Source organism: Oncorhynchus gorbuscha, linkage group LG20, assembly GCF_021184085.1.
Source record: "Oncorhynchus gorbuscha isolate QuinsamMale2020 ecotype Even-year linkage group LG20, OgorEven_v1.0, whole genome shotgun sequence".
In the NCBI taxonomy this organism is placed as follows: Eukaryota; Metazoa; Chordata; class Actinopteri; order Salmoniformes; family Salmonidae; genus Oncorhynchus; species Oncorhynchus gorbuscha.
The window spans coordinates 23441934-23454983 of record NC_060192.1 but is presented as its reverse complement, the minus strand read 5'-3'; the positions used below and the strand labels follow the sequence as shown (position 1 = coordinate 23454983).

The 13050-nt window shown below is 43.6% G+C and overlaps 1 protein-coding gene across 1 annotated transcript in view; it reads right to left on the bottom strand.

The window, feature by feature from the left end:
• Positions 1 to 3203: 3203 nt before the first annotated feature.
• The window catches only part of LOC124006860 (protein mono-ADP-ribosyltransferase PARP14-like), a 34096-nt gene continuing 24249 nt past the window's right edge, over positions 3204 to 13050 (bottom strand). Inside the window, exons 9-18 of the mRNA XM_046317051.1 lie at positions 9292 to 9513; positions 9024 to 9138; positions 8745 to 8900; positions 8410 to 8472; positions 7657 to 7842; positions 6210 to 6413; positions 5496 to 6083; positions 4625 to 4770; positions 4171 to 4345; positions 3204 to 3993 (exon numbers count right to left, since the gene is read on the bottom strand). Of these exons, the coding sequence (XP_046173007.1) occupies positions 3710 to 3993; positions 4171 to 4345; positions 4625 to 4770; positions 5496 to 6083; positions 6210 to 6413; positions 7657 to 7842; positions 8410 to 8472; positions 8745 to 8900; positions 9024 to 9138; positions 9292 to 9513 (2139 nt within the window). The 3' untranslated portion in view covers positions 3204 to 3709. The remainder of the gene's footprint in view (positions 3994 to 4170; positions 4346 to 4624; positions 4771 to 5495; positions 6084 to 6209; positions 6414 to 7656; positions 7843 to 8409; positions 8473 to 8744; positions 8901 to 9023; positions 9139 to 9291; positions 9514 to 13050) is intronic.

Below are 13050 nucleotides of genomic sequence, written 5' to 3'. Positions count from 1 at the left end.
ACAACTGTTGATGTTCACTATATGTACAGTCGTGGCCAAAAGTTTTGAGAATGACACGAATATTAATTTTCACAAAGTCTGCTGCCTCAGTTTGTATGATGACAATTTGCATATACTCCAGAATGTTATGAAGACTGATCAGATGAATTGCAATTAATTGCAAAGTCCCTCTTTGCCATGCAAATGAACTGAATTCCCAAAAAACATTTCCACTGCATTTCAGCCCTGCCACAAAAGGACCAGCTGACATCATGTCTGTGATTCTCTCGTTAACACAGGTGTGAGTGTTGACGAGGACAAGGCTGGAGATCACTCTGTCATGCTGATTGAGTTTGAATAACAGACTGGAAGCTTCAAAAAGAGGGTGGTGCTTGGAATCATTGTTCTTCCTCTGTCAACCATGGTTACCTGCAAGGAAACACGTGCCGTCATCATTGCTTTGCACAAGAAGGGCTTCACAGGCAAGGATATTGCTGCCAGTAAGATTGCACCTAAATCAACCATTTATCAGATCATCAAGAACTTCAAGGAGAGCTGTTCAATTGTTTGGAAGAATGCTTCAGGGCGCCCAAGAAAGTCCAGCAAGGACCGTCTCCTTAAGTTGATTCAGCTGCGGGATCGGGGAACCACCAGTACATAGCTTGCTCAGGAATGGCAGCAGGCAGGTGTGAGTGCATCTGCACACACAGTGAGGCAAAGACTTTTGGAGGATGGCCTGGTGTCAAGAAGGGCAGCAAAGAAGCCACTTCTCTCCAGGAAAAACACCAGGGACAGACTGATATTCTGCAAAGGGTGCAGGGATTGGACTACTGAGGACTGGGGTCAAGTCATTTTTCCTGATGAATCCCCTTTCCGATTGTTTGGGGCATCTGGAAAAAAGCTTGTCCGGAGAAGACAAGGTGAGCGCTACCATCAGTCCTGTTTCATGCCAACAGTAAATCATCCTGAGACCATTCATGTGTGGGGTTGCTTCTCAGCCAAGGGAGTGGGCTCACTCACAATTATGCCCAACACCACAGCCATGAATATAGAATGGTACCAACACATCCTCCGAGAGCAACTTCTCCAAACCTTCCAGGAACAGTTTGGTGACGAACAATGCCTTTTCCAGAATGACGGAGCACCTTGCCATAAGGCAAAAGTGATAACTAAGTGGCTCGGGGAACAAAACATCAATATTTTGGATCCATGGCCAGGAAACTCCCCAGACCTTAATCCCATTGAGAACTTGTGGTCAATCCTCAAGAGGTGGGTGGACAAATAAAACCACACAAATTCAGACATACTTGAAAAAGAAGGTTCAACACTGCAAATATTGACTCTTTGCATCCACTTCATGTAATTGTCAATAAAAGCTTTTGACACTTGAAATTATACTTCAGTATTCTATCATAACATCTGACAAAAATATCTAAAGACAATGAAGCAGCACACTTTGTGGAAATTAATATTTGTGTCATTGTCAAAACTTTTGGCCACGACTGTACATAAGGGGTTTCCCCAAACAACAGTTCTTTTTAGAGGATGTCCGTTGGGAAAGTCCAAGGATGTCCGGCGCCCGAGGATGGAATGTACGTTGTATGTCTCTGTCAATTACGCCATCCTCTTTTGTAAAGATGGTCCCATTTTAATGCTTACCTAAATAACTGTTACGGATACAGGTATCCTGTGTGTGTGTGTATGTATTCTGTGTTGTTTTCTCTCCTTCTCCCCTCACAGGTGAAAATCATCACTCCCCAATCAGTCACCAATCCAATCATCTATCAGAAGACACACCTCCTGTTTCCTACCCTTTCACAGTTCATTTCCCTTAGTTTAAAAACCCTGTCAGTAATTTGCTCTAGAGCTCAATCTCTCTGTAAATGCCATGTCTGTAGGTCTCTGTGTTTCACTCTCTCTTTGTGTATTAACCTCTCTTTTGTTTGAGCACCTCCATATCACTTTGTCATCACCTGTAAGTATTGTTTTGGTTATGGTGTTTGTGTTTGACTGCTGGTGGGAAAAGGGGAAACCAAGACAAGTCGCCCATGGGCATACACTACCCGTAGGTAGACTTTGTTAAATACACTAGTTAGAACTGGGCGGACCACCCACTGTATTTTTGGTTAGTTAGTTAGCTGTTAAAGTAGGATAGTCTAGCTTAGGGGTGTTTTTCAATACTTAATGTTTCTTTCCTTGGGTCCAGCTCAGCCCCTTTTCCTGCTTCCCCCATTACCGGGTGTTTTCAAATAAACCTTGAGTTTGACGGTAGATTTCAGTTGTCCTGGTTATTTCGTTCACACTTTTGCTTTGTCACTATTATAATTTGCATGAGTTATGTTACGGGTCTCATTACTATCCCCCCTAGTCTGTCGGGCCAAAAGGGATTCGTAACAATTAACCTTTTACTTGAGTGGGCTAAATCAGGGGCACACAGAGTGTTTCTTGGTAATCTTAAAGAAATGCTTTAAGATGTTTTATGCAACCGGGCCCAGGCCCTAAGCAAGATAAGTTATATGTCAATAAAGAGCAGTTACACTCTCCCAAATGTCATACTTGAGTAAAAGTAAAGATACTGTCAGGGTTTTCGCTACTGGTCATTCGAGTCAAGTGCAGGAGAGCAGAGAATAGGTGATCAGGTGACTTTATTAGCCAAGAGCAACAAACAGACGGGTGCAAAATAGCGTTGATAATATAATAAGGTTCACCAATAATTCCCCAAATAGGGTACAGGTGATGCCCAGGGTGAAAAACCAGACTGGCGCGATACAACAAGCACAAAACAAAACAATTCTACAAAAAGACATGGGGGGGAACAGAGGAATATATATATATATGCAGTGTGATTAGGGAATGTAAACCAGGTGTGCGGGGAACAAGACAAAACAAATGGAACAATGAAAAATGGAGCGGCGATGGCTAGAATGCCGGTGACGTCGACTGCCGAACGCCACCTGAACAAGGAGAGGAGCCGACTTCGGCGGAAGTCGTGTCAGATACCTTAGAAAATGACTAAAATAAAAGTGAAAGTCACCTAGTAAAATACTACTTGAGTAAAAGGAAAAAATATTTGGTTTTAAATATACTTAAGTATCAAAAGTAAAAGTATGAATAATTTCAAATTCTTCACATTAAGCAAACCAGACAGCACAGCTTTTTTATTTACGGATAGCAAGGGGCACGCCAACACTTAGACATAATTTACAAATTAAGCATATGTGTTTAGTGAGTCCACCAGATCAGAGGCAGTAGGCATGACCGGGGATGTTCTCTTGATACAGTAAGTGTGTGAATTGGAAAATGTAACGAGTACTTTTGGGTGTCAGGGAAAATGTACGGAGTAAATAGTTGGAGACCAGTGATGGATGTAACACTTCTCACCTTTCAGTCAGTTTCTCAGAGATAGTTTATGGTAGTGTGTTCAAAACTTGATACAAACAACCTACATTTGTCCTTTACACATTGGTGTGGTTATTATGTAAGTCAAACTGCAAATGCATGGTGTGGTCATAAATGCAAGGAGTGGTCTGAGTTAGTTGTAACAGTGCTAGGGGTGAATTGTAACAGATTGAAAAAGTACATAAATCATTACATGCAACTAATTATTGAATGTCTTTATATAATAGCCATGGCTATTACAACTAACCCACATACCTTTAAAACCCTTCACACAGACATATGCAATTTGTTGTGAAGTATTGATATACTAATGAAGGTAGTTAAATCTGATTTACTGGAATGTGATGAGGAACTCTGGATAAGCCTGCACATCATTGAAGATCACAAACATGGTTGGATTGGAGGTGTTGTCTGTGACACTGTCGTACAAGTCGGCATCCTTCCCTGAAGGTTTGGCAGGAGGAACGATCAAGCCTGCTTTTCCCTGAGTGTAGTCTCCAACAAGAACCCTGGCCAGGTACATGCGCTTGTTCCCTTGTGCATCAGCTTTAGAATATCCCCTTGCTGAATAACTGGAGTCCACAGCAAAGTATGACCCATTGCCGATAGCCGCACCTGGACGAAAAACATATTGTACTTAAAGAGTTAAAAAAATATATATAACAATGATACCGAATTGATCAAATGGATTTATGTCTCAACATCAAGCTCCTCCTCCCTTAGGAAGAGGTCTCAATATAACAGTAAAGCATATTGGTCATCAGACATGTTTCCATGAGACCATTCTCATACCATGTGCTCCAGCGTAGCTGCGATTGAAGCCATGGTTGTTGATCTGGGTGATGGAGTCGGAACTGGTGCCATGGAACAGCAGTTTCTCGTTGTTTGTGTGCTTGTTCTTCTCCTCCAGGAGTTTCTTTCTTATCTGGTAGCTCTTCCACAGTGAATCGTTCTGAACTTGTTCAATCTTCGAATAGCAAACGAAACACGTGTATAAATCGACAGTGATTTATTTATTACTGAAGTGCAATCCCACCTAGCCAAATACGTTACGAACAGCATAGGAATAGGAATTGCACATTTCACTGGTTCCAGGAATTAGTTCCACAAAGCTTTGTTGCCTTTAATGTATATATATTTTTTTAAATGATAGCAAAAATGTGAGGCTTTCGTATAACGTCACCATAGAAACCCAGTCTTTTGTGGAATGCAAGTTAAATTCAGGTATACATTTTCACAAACATACTGTAATGATGGTGTCAGTGAGCAAAGTCTTCCGGAATTCCTTCTCTACGTCATTGTATCCCTTGGATCCTGGAGTTAGTGGGACCAGCTTTAAGAGGGAACCCTTCATGTCATCCCAGTGTGCAGGTAGAGACACCGATGTATCGTCTGGACAAAACACAGTAGAGAATTTGGCATTTAGGTGTCAATTAATTCCGCAATAAGTATTGTCATTAAAAAGACTCAATCATTCACAACTTTAAATACATATTGATTACATACTCAGTTCCATGACATGTGCTGCAGCAGTAGGTCTAACCGCAGAAACATCGCTAGAACGTCACATTCCTCTCTTGCTAGATGCTCAATAAAGGTGAATTAAACCAAAAAATCTAAATGCTTTTTTGTTCTTATTTTTTTACCTAAAAACATTGTCTTCTGATGTGAGGTAAGCATTGACCTGCACTCAAAAAAATCTATTTTAGTTGTTAATCTATGAATAATTGCAATATTGGGAGTACAGAATTAGTTAAAACAGAGAAAACAGGATTATGGAAGTGAGAGAATTATGGGAGTCCTGTCATGCCAAATACTGCTTATTAGCCATTTTATTTTACCAGGTATATTGACAGAACATCTCTTGTACACCAAGAGCCCGGGGACGAGTTGTAGGGTAGAGGATACGAGAAGAATGTGCCTATTTTAAAGCTATAAAGTAGGTATTGTGATTAAAAAAAGGTTAGAGACCCCTGATATACTGTATGCATCCACAAAATGACACAAAAAATGTGTTCTTAAAAATAAGACATTCTTCTATATTTAATATCACCGTTCTCCATAATTTCATTTTAATGCAGTCTAGACAGATGAGTATTTATTATGGATGGACTCACCTTTCAGGTCTTTTCTCAGTAACTCAATTTCTCTTCTGCCCCCAAACTTGACAGCTCTCTTGTGGGCTACATTTGCCTTATAATCCTCATTTTTTATCTTGATTGTCACTTCGCTGTTGTCTTTCACAGCCTCCTCCAGGATGTAGTTGGTGAGCGTGTCAAAAGACACTATTGTTCCACTGTGGTCTTTGTACTGCCACTCCACCAGTCTGCTCACCAGGAAAGCTGCCTGTCTGCTGTTCTCTGCCCTCTCCTGGTCCAGGACCATGTCCCTGATGAGGCTGTCTGCTGTAAGCACATCGCGGCTCAGGCCCTCCAGGCGGATCAAGGAGTTGGGGCCCTTCTTCTCCAGGCGTATCCTGACCATCAGCTCCCTCTGCATGGCCTGCAACTTCTCCACATCCCCCTGGCTCAGCTGGCTGATGTACGGGTTCTTGATGGTTTTCTCAGTTTGCTCCTTCATTATGAGGTTTTTAACCCAGTCCCGGGCACGGCTCACAGCCTGGGGACTCTCTGCACACAGCTGGAACACGGTCGGGGCAAACTCCTCTCCCGCCATGACAAGGTTCTCACGGGCAGAGCGCGAATCTATGAAGAGCACACACAACATAAACTCCTTGACAAAATGTCACTTATGATTATAGTAACTATATTGTATCAGTACACATTGAGCTCATATTGTCTTCTACCTCGCACACTTCCATTCTCACTGACCTTTAAACCTGGTAAAAATGTCCTTCTCCTCCACTCCCTCTCCCACTCTCCTCTCCATGCTCTTGTGGAACTCCGTCACCATGGCAGTCTGGAATATCAGGATGTTCACACTTCTCACAAACTGTCCCTTTTTCTTCTTCACAAAGTCCACCACTGCGTCAATCATGGCGTCCGCAACAGCAGAGGGACTCACCCCACCCTGGCCTGACAGACAGACAGACGGAGGCAGACACACAATGACATGGCTATGGAGGCAAACAGAAATACATAGATGGAGACAGAAGTACAGATAGACAATGACATGACTGAAGCAAATCTGTCCCTGAGAGTGACTAATCACAAGACAAATATGGAAGAAAGGGAAGGAGACAAGGAAAATATGAAAGGGAAGGAGACCAGGAAAATATGGAAGGGAAGGAGAAAAGGAAAATATGAAAGGGAAGGAGAAAAGGAAAATATGAAAGGGAAGGAGACAAGAATAAGATGGAAGGAAGGGAAGGTGACAAGAAAAATACATAAGGGAAGTAGACAAGAATAAGATGGAAGGAAGGGACGGTGACAAGAAAAATGTGGAATGGAAGAAGACAAGAAAAATATGCAAGGAAGAGAACAAAACAAGTAAAAGAGCGAGGCAAAGTATGTTTGGGTGGGGGGAGCAGAAAGACGAAGAAAGAACAAGATTTTTTGAAAATTAGGCTAGGAAAAGTAGCAGGTAGTCATTATGAGGAGCAGGTCGTCATTATGAGGAGCAGGTCGTCATTATGAGGAGCAGGTCGTCATTATGAGGAGCAGGTCGTCATTATGAGGAGCAGGTCGTCATTATGAGGAGCAGGTCGTCATTATGAGGAGCAGGTCGTCATTATGAGGAGCAGGTCGTCATTATGAGGAGCAGGTCGTCATTATGAGGAGCAGGTCGTCATTATGAGGAGCAGGTAGTCATTATGAGTAGCAGGTAGTCATTATGAGGAGCAGGTCGTCATTATGAGGAGCAGGTCGTCATTATGAGGAGCAGGTCGTCATTATGAGGAGCAGGTCGTCATTATGAGGAGCAGGTCGTCATTATGAGGAGCAGGTCGTCATTATGAGGAGCAGGTCGTCATTATGAGGAGCAGGTCGTCATTATGAGTAGCAGGTAGTCATTATGAGGAGCAGGTAGTCATTATGAGGAGCAGGTCGTCATTATGAGGAGCAGGTCGTCATTATGAGGAGCAGGTCGTCATTATGAGGAGCAGGTAGTCATTATGAGGAGCAGGTAGTCATTATGAGGAGCAGGTCGTCATTATGAGTAGCAGGTGGTCCCATTCAGAGCACATGGAAGCAAAGCATATGGCCACCTTACAACCTCACAGTAGACACAAAGAACAAAACAGAATAGGCAACAAGTACAATAAAAACATGCAACTACACAAGACAGTGTAGTCTAATAATGACCATTAAAGCAGAGTACCTGTTCCAAGCGCTGGGAAGGACACTGAGGTGAACTTTTGCTCTTCACACTTCTTGAGAACATCGTACACAGTCTCTTTAATGATCTTAGGGTCATTCTGTCCCACAATGTGCATGATGTGTTTGCATGGGAGAGATCCTGCTGATGTCACGATCATCCTGCATGGTTGGAAGCTTGGGGATCTGACTGTAGAAAAGCATAAAAGGAAAGGTTTAGATGTCAATAATCTAAGTTACTAAAAGGTCAAATCAATGCACACCTGTCATGTATTGTCATATATTGTCATGTCTTGTCCCTGTGCTTTCTCTTATATTCGTTTCCCCCTGCTGGTCTTATTAGGTTTCTTTCCCTCTCTCTATCCCCCTCTCTCTCTATCGTTCCGTTCCTGCTCCCAGCTGTTCCTCATTCTCCTAACGACCTCGTTTACTCTTTCACACCTGTCCCCTATTTTGCCCTCTGATTAGGTCTCTATTTCTCTCTCGGTTTCTGCCTCTGTCCTTGTCGGATTCTTGTTTGCTGTTTGCTGTGTTCTTAAATAAACTCAGTTTCTGTTAAGTCGCTTTTGGGTCCTCACTCACCTGCATAACAACACCAGTGTTGTAGGACCCATGGATTGGAAACTGACTTTAGACTTTTACCAGACAGTATCAAACAGTGCTGAAATGTCATCTCATTCATATCCAACATGACACCAGTCTCCTTGACCAGAAACATGACTACAGTATATGTTGACTCAAGGACATGGATACACACCAATCTCTGAGCACTCCAACTCCACCTTCAATCCAGCTCCTTCTAAAATGGATTTGGATACACCTGAAGAAACAAAGACATTAGTACAATATGGCTCTTTATTCTAAGTCAAAAATTGTACCATTAAATAAGTTGTGTGTCTGTGGGTGTGTATGGGATTTAGCTTTTGCTTTCTGATTGTGTAGCTGTAAACACTGTTCATTTGGATTTCCAACATTTCAGATGTGTACATGTTAAACATCCTTATAAGGTGTTCCTTAGTATTTGTCTTAGTAGCCTCATAAACATGAGACATTGGTTACTGCACCTATGCTATTGTCAGAGGTACAAGTCACCTGATTTGAGGTTAAAGTCCTTATTGGAAGAGTTGACAATGACATCACTGGACTCCTTGGTGATGTCTCCTGATGACACTTCAAAGGTCACGTGACCCATCTGCATGCTGTACACACCCAGAGAAGGGGATGACACCTGTCCAAAGAAGCCTGCGCCTAATGAAAATAACATGTTTAGACAAGGGGGTTCTGTGGAAACAGACATGCTCTAAAGAGGCAGCAGGGTCTCAGTGGTTGAATATTTTTGGGGAGACTTTGAAGGCTGTAAATTAAGCTTACCAGAGGGCTGCTGTGATTGGCCAACATGAGATTTGGAATGTTGTGATTGGCCGGAACCTTGTGAACTCTGCCAAGTATACCCTTGTGTCTGACCTCTGAATTCCCTGACAAAGCACTGTAAACAGGAGATATAAAGTGTGGAGCATTTATCAAACATATCTAGGAGCACAACACACACTGAAAAAGGTGAGGTTATGCAACAACACTACCTCTGTGTGATGATAAACACTGAATCCCCCTTTAAACCATTTTCCATCTTCAAACTTACATCCACAGTTTGGGTGTCGCTGGGGTGGACCACGATGGCCACCTCTTTAAGGTGTGTGGAGTTTCTTCTCTGGCTGAAGTCTTTGACCTCCTGCAGAAGAAGCTTGGACACCAGGCCCTTAGGGAATCCCATGTTCCCAGTTCCAATGGCAGGGAAAGACAGGGATGCCAGCCTATGCTTCTCTGCCTCACTCAGGCAATCTCTGATTATCGTTCTCAATATCTTAAATCACAAACACATGGACAATTTTAGAAACATTTTACTAAAACCTTTCTATGCACTCTCAATAACCAGTACTTAATTTGAGCTGGAACCTGTTTCGGCATCTATCAGTTTTGACTTGGTTTGTTCCGGCACCTATGTGGACGGATCCGGTACCTCTCACAACATGATTTATTAATTGTTTCAATGTTCGCCCTGTATACATTCTAATAAAAGCGATCAGCGTTAAATCAAGTTGCCTCCTCGTTATTTCTCCTTCCCAACAAAAAGACCATGTAAAAGCGTGGGGATCCTTCATCCTTTCCTGCCACACTGATTCCAGACCTGCTCTCTTATTTGTACATAAAGGTTATTGGGAGGGAGGGTGGGGTAAGTAACTGATCTCGACACAGGTCTTGGTAGGTGGTCAGCTAGTGAAGAGGTCCCTACGTAATCACGTTACGTAGCCTAGGCTAGTCGTCTCCCTACTGAATTTGAATCTTGGGAAAGCCAGATAAAAAATGGAAAAGAAAAGGCAATAGAGTTTGACATTTTTCAAGTCCAACAATCTAGAGAAAGATGGTCAATTGAACCCAAAACAAATCAGAGAACTGTCAGTGCAGGAGGAGTGAGGTGCAAACTGTTCCCGATGGCAATGCCTAAACTCACAGCGCTGCTAATCCTAACAGTTCAGCATCACCACCGGCACCTCGACTAGCTAGTAGGCCTACTAGAGAGTCAGACTCAGATGGAGAGGCAGACGGGGAGCTGGGAGGTGGGGGGCAGTGCATCCACGGACAAAGTGCTCGGTCAGGTGCAATTTGCAGTTCAAGCAAACACATAACCCCATGCTTGTCATTCATAATTCAAAATTGGGCTGTACCACATGCAAAAAGGAAGATAGCTTGGGTCTAGAAACGACTGGAGGGATTAAACTAGCAAAAGTGTGGGTGCAATGTACAGTAAGTTAACATCCTATGCCTCAGACGTATAACATGGTTTTTGAACATGCCCGAACCAGGGAACATTTGGTGGCAGCAAGTCTTGTAGATGAGGCTAAAGAGGACAATAAAAACATTGCCAGTCTTCAGAAAAGCCTTAGAAGGAGGCTAAAGGTCACAGCCACAGGCCCGCTCATGGCTTTGAGCAGGAAATGGACTCTCAGGAGTTAAATGGACTTGACATGGGGAGAGTATTTGCTGGAGGTTTGGAAAACTAAGGTAGGACATTTTTTTTCCATAACAAACTTGTTCTGTACTGTGAAAGTACCGTAATTTCCGGACTATAAGCCGCTACTTTTTTCCCACGCTTTGAACCTCGCGGTTTATACAATGACGCAGCTAATTTATGGATTTTTCCGCTTTCACAAGATTCTTGCCGCCAAAAAACTGAGCACCGTCACATAATGTGACGTAAATCGAGCGCGCTCACACTTCCCATCATTCTGATTACGGTAGTCATTTTGTCACCCTCATCATGGCAAAGACACGGAGAAATGCATATGAGGCAGCTTTCAAGTTGAAGGCGATCGATCTGGCTGTTGGAAAAGGAAATAGAGCTGCAGACAGTATGGAGCATTATCAAAAAATCCACTATCATCAACGGGTTTTGAAAGGCTGGACTGCTGCGTGTTGAATTTGCCTCCGGATGAAAGTGACGAGAGCGACAATGAAAACGATCCAACATTGGATGAAGCAATTCTGAGGCTATTCAACTCCGACACCGAAGAAGATGACTTCAGTGGTTTCAGTGCACAGGAGGAAGATGGTGACCAATGACTTTCTTGGTAGGCTACTGTTTACTGCTATTTTTAAAATGTTTGTTACAAGCCGTGTTTCGTTAAAGCCTATTTATTTTTGTTACAAGCCGTGTTTCGTTAAAGCCTATTTATTTTTGTTACAAGCCGTGTTTCGTTAAAGCCTATTTATTTTTGTTAGAAGCCGTGTTTCATTTAAAAGCCTATTTATTTTTGTTACAAGCCGTGTTTCGTTTAAAGGCTGTGTAAAGTTCATTTGTTTCAATGTACCGGTAGGCACCTGCGGCTTATAGACATGTGCGGCTTATTTATGTACAAAATACATTTTTTTTTAATTCAGTGGGTGCGGTTTATATTCAGGTGCGCAGATATTACGGTAATCTGAATATGTGCTTCATATTATCACAATAGCAGGAGGCATATATATTCTCATATGTGTGTTCTGCTGTAGCCTACAGAGATTTATTTTATTTGAAGTTATATTCTGATATTGTGATATTTGTTCTACTGCTACATTGATGTCTTGAAAATTATATTAAATTGGGGTCTTGTGAGCCCCACAGCTGAGTACGTGTGCATATGGCGGGTGTTCTGCAGTGTCGTCTAAAAATGTTGCTATACATCAATGTCTAGAAAATTTGACTATAAGAAATATGTACTTGTGTAAACCCTGCAGCTATACTCAAGTATGTGGGCATACTGAAGTGACGTTTAACATGCTTTCAATTAATCAGCACCTTGGAGAGAACTGCACCTTGGAGAGAACTGCACCTTGGAGAGTGCTGTCCATTTAACCAACATAGACAGTAGGCTACTTGGCTGTTTACTCTGTCTGCTGTGCTGCTACGTTGTGTTTGACACTTTTCTTCTCAATGTGTTCCTGTACCTCAGAGCCCTCCGGATACCCCATTCCTCACACTCACTATGTGTTCCAGTACCTCAGAGCCCTCCGGATACCCCACCCCTCACACTCACTATGTGTTCCAGTACCTCAGAGCCCTCCGGATACCCCCACCCCTCACACTCACTATGTGTTCCAGTACCTCAGAGCCCTCCGGATACCCCCACCCCTCACACTCACTATGTGTTCCAGTAACTCAGAGCCCTCCGGATACCCCCACCCCTCACACTCACTATGTGTTCCAGTACCTCAGAGCCCTCCGGATACCCCCACCCTTCACACTCACTATGTGTTCCAGTACCTCAGAGCCCTCCGGATACCCCCACACCTCACACTCACTATGTGTTCCAGTACCTCAGAGCCCTCCGGATACCCCCACCCCTCACACTCACTATGTGTTCCGGTACCTCAGAGCCCTCCGGATACCCCCACCCCTCACACTCACTATGTGTTACGGGACCTCAGAGCCCTCCGGATACCCCCACCCCTCACACTCACTATGTGTTCCAGTACCTCAGAGCCCTCCGGATACCCCCACCCCTCACACTCACTATGTGTTCCGGGACCTCAGAGCCCTCCGGATACCCCCACCCCTCACACTCACTATGTGTTCGTACCTCAGAGCCCTCCGGATACCCCCACCCTCACACTCACTATGTGTTCGTACCTCAGAGCCCTCCGGATACCCCCACCCCTCACACTCACTATGTGTTCGTACCTCAGAGCCCTCCGGATACCCCCACCCCTCACACTCACTATGTGTTCCAGTACCTCAGAGCCCTCCGGATACCCCCACCCCTCACACTCACTATGTGTTCGTACCTCAGAGCCCTCCGGATACCCCCACCCCTCACACTCACTATGTGTTCCAGTACCTCAGAGCCCTCCGGATACCCCCACC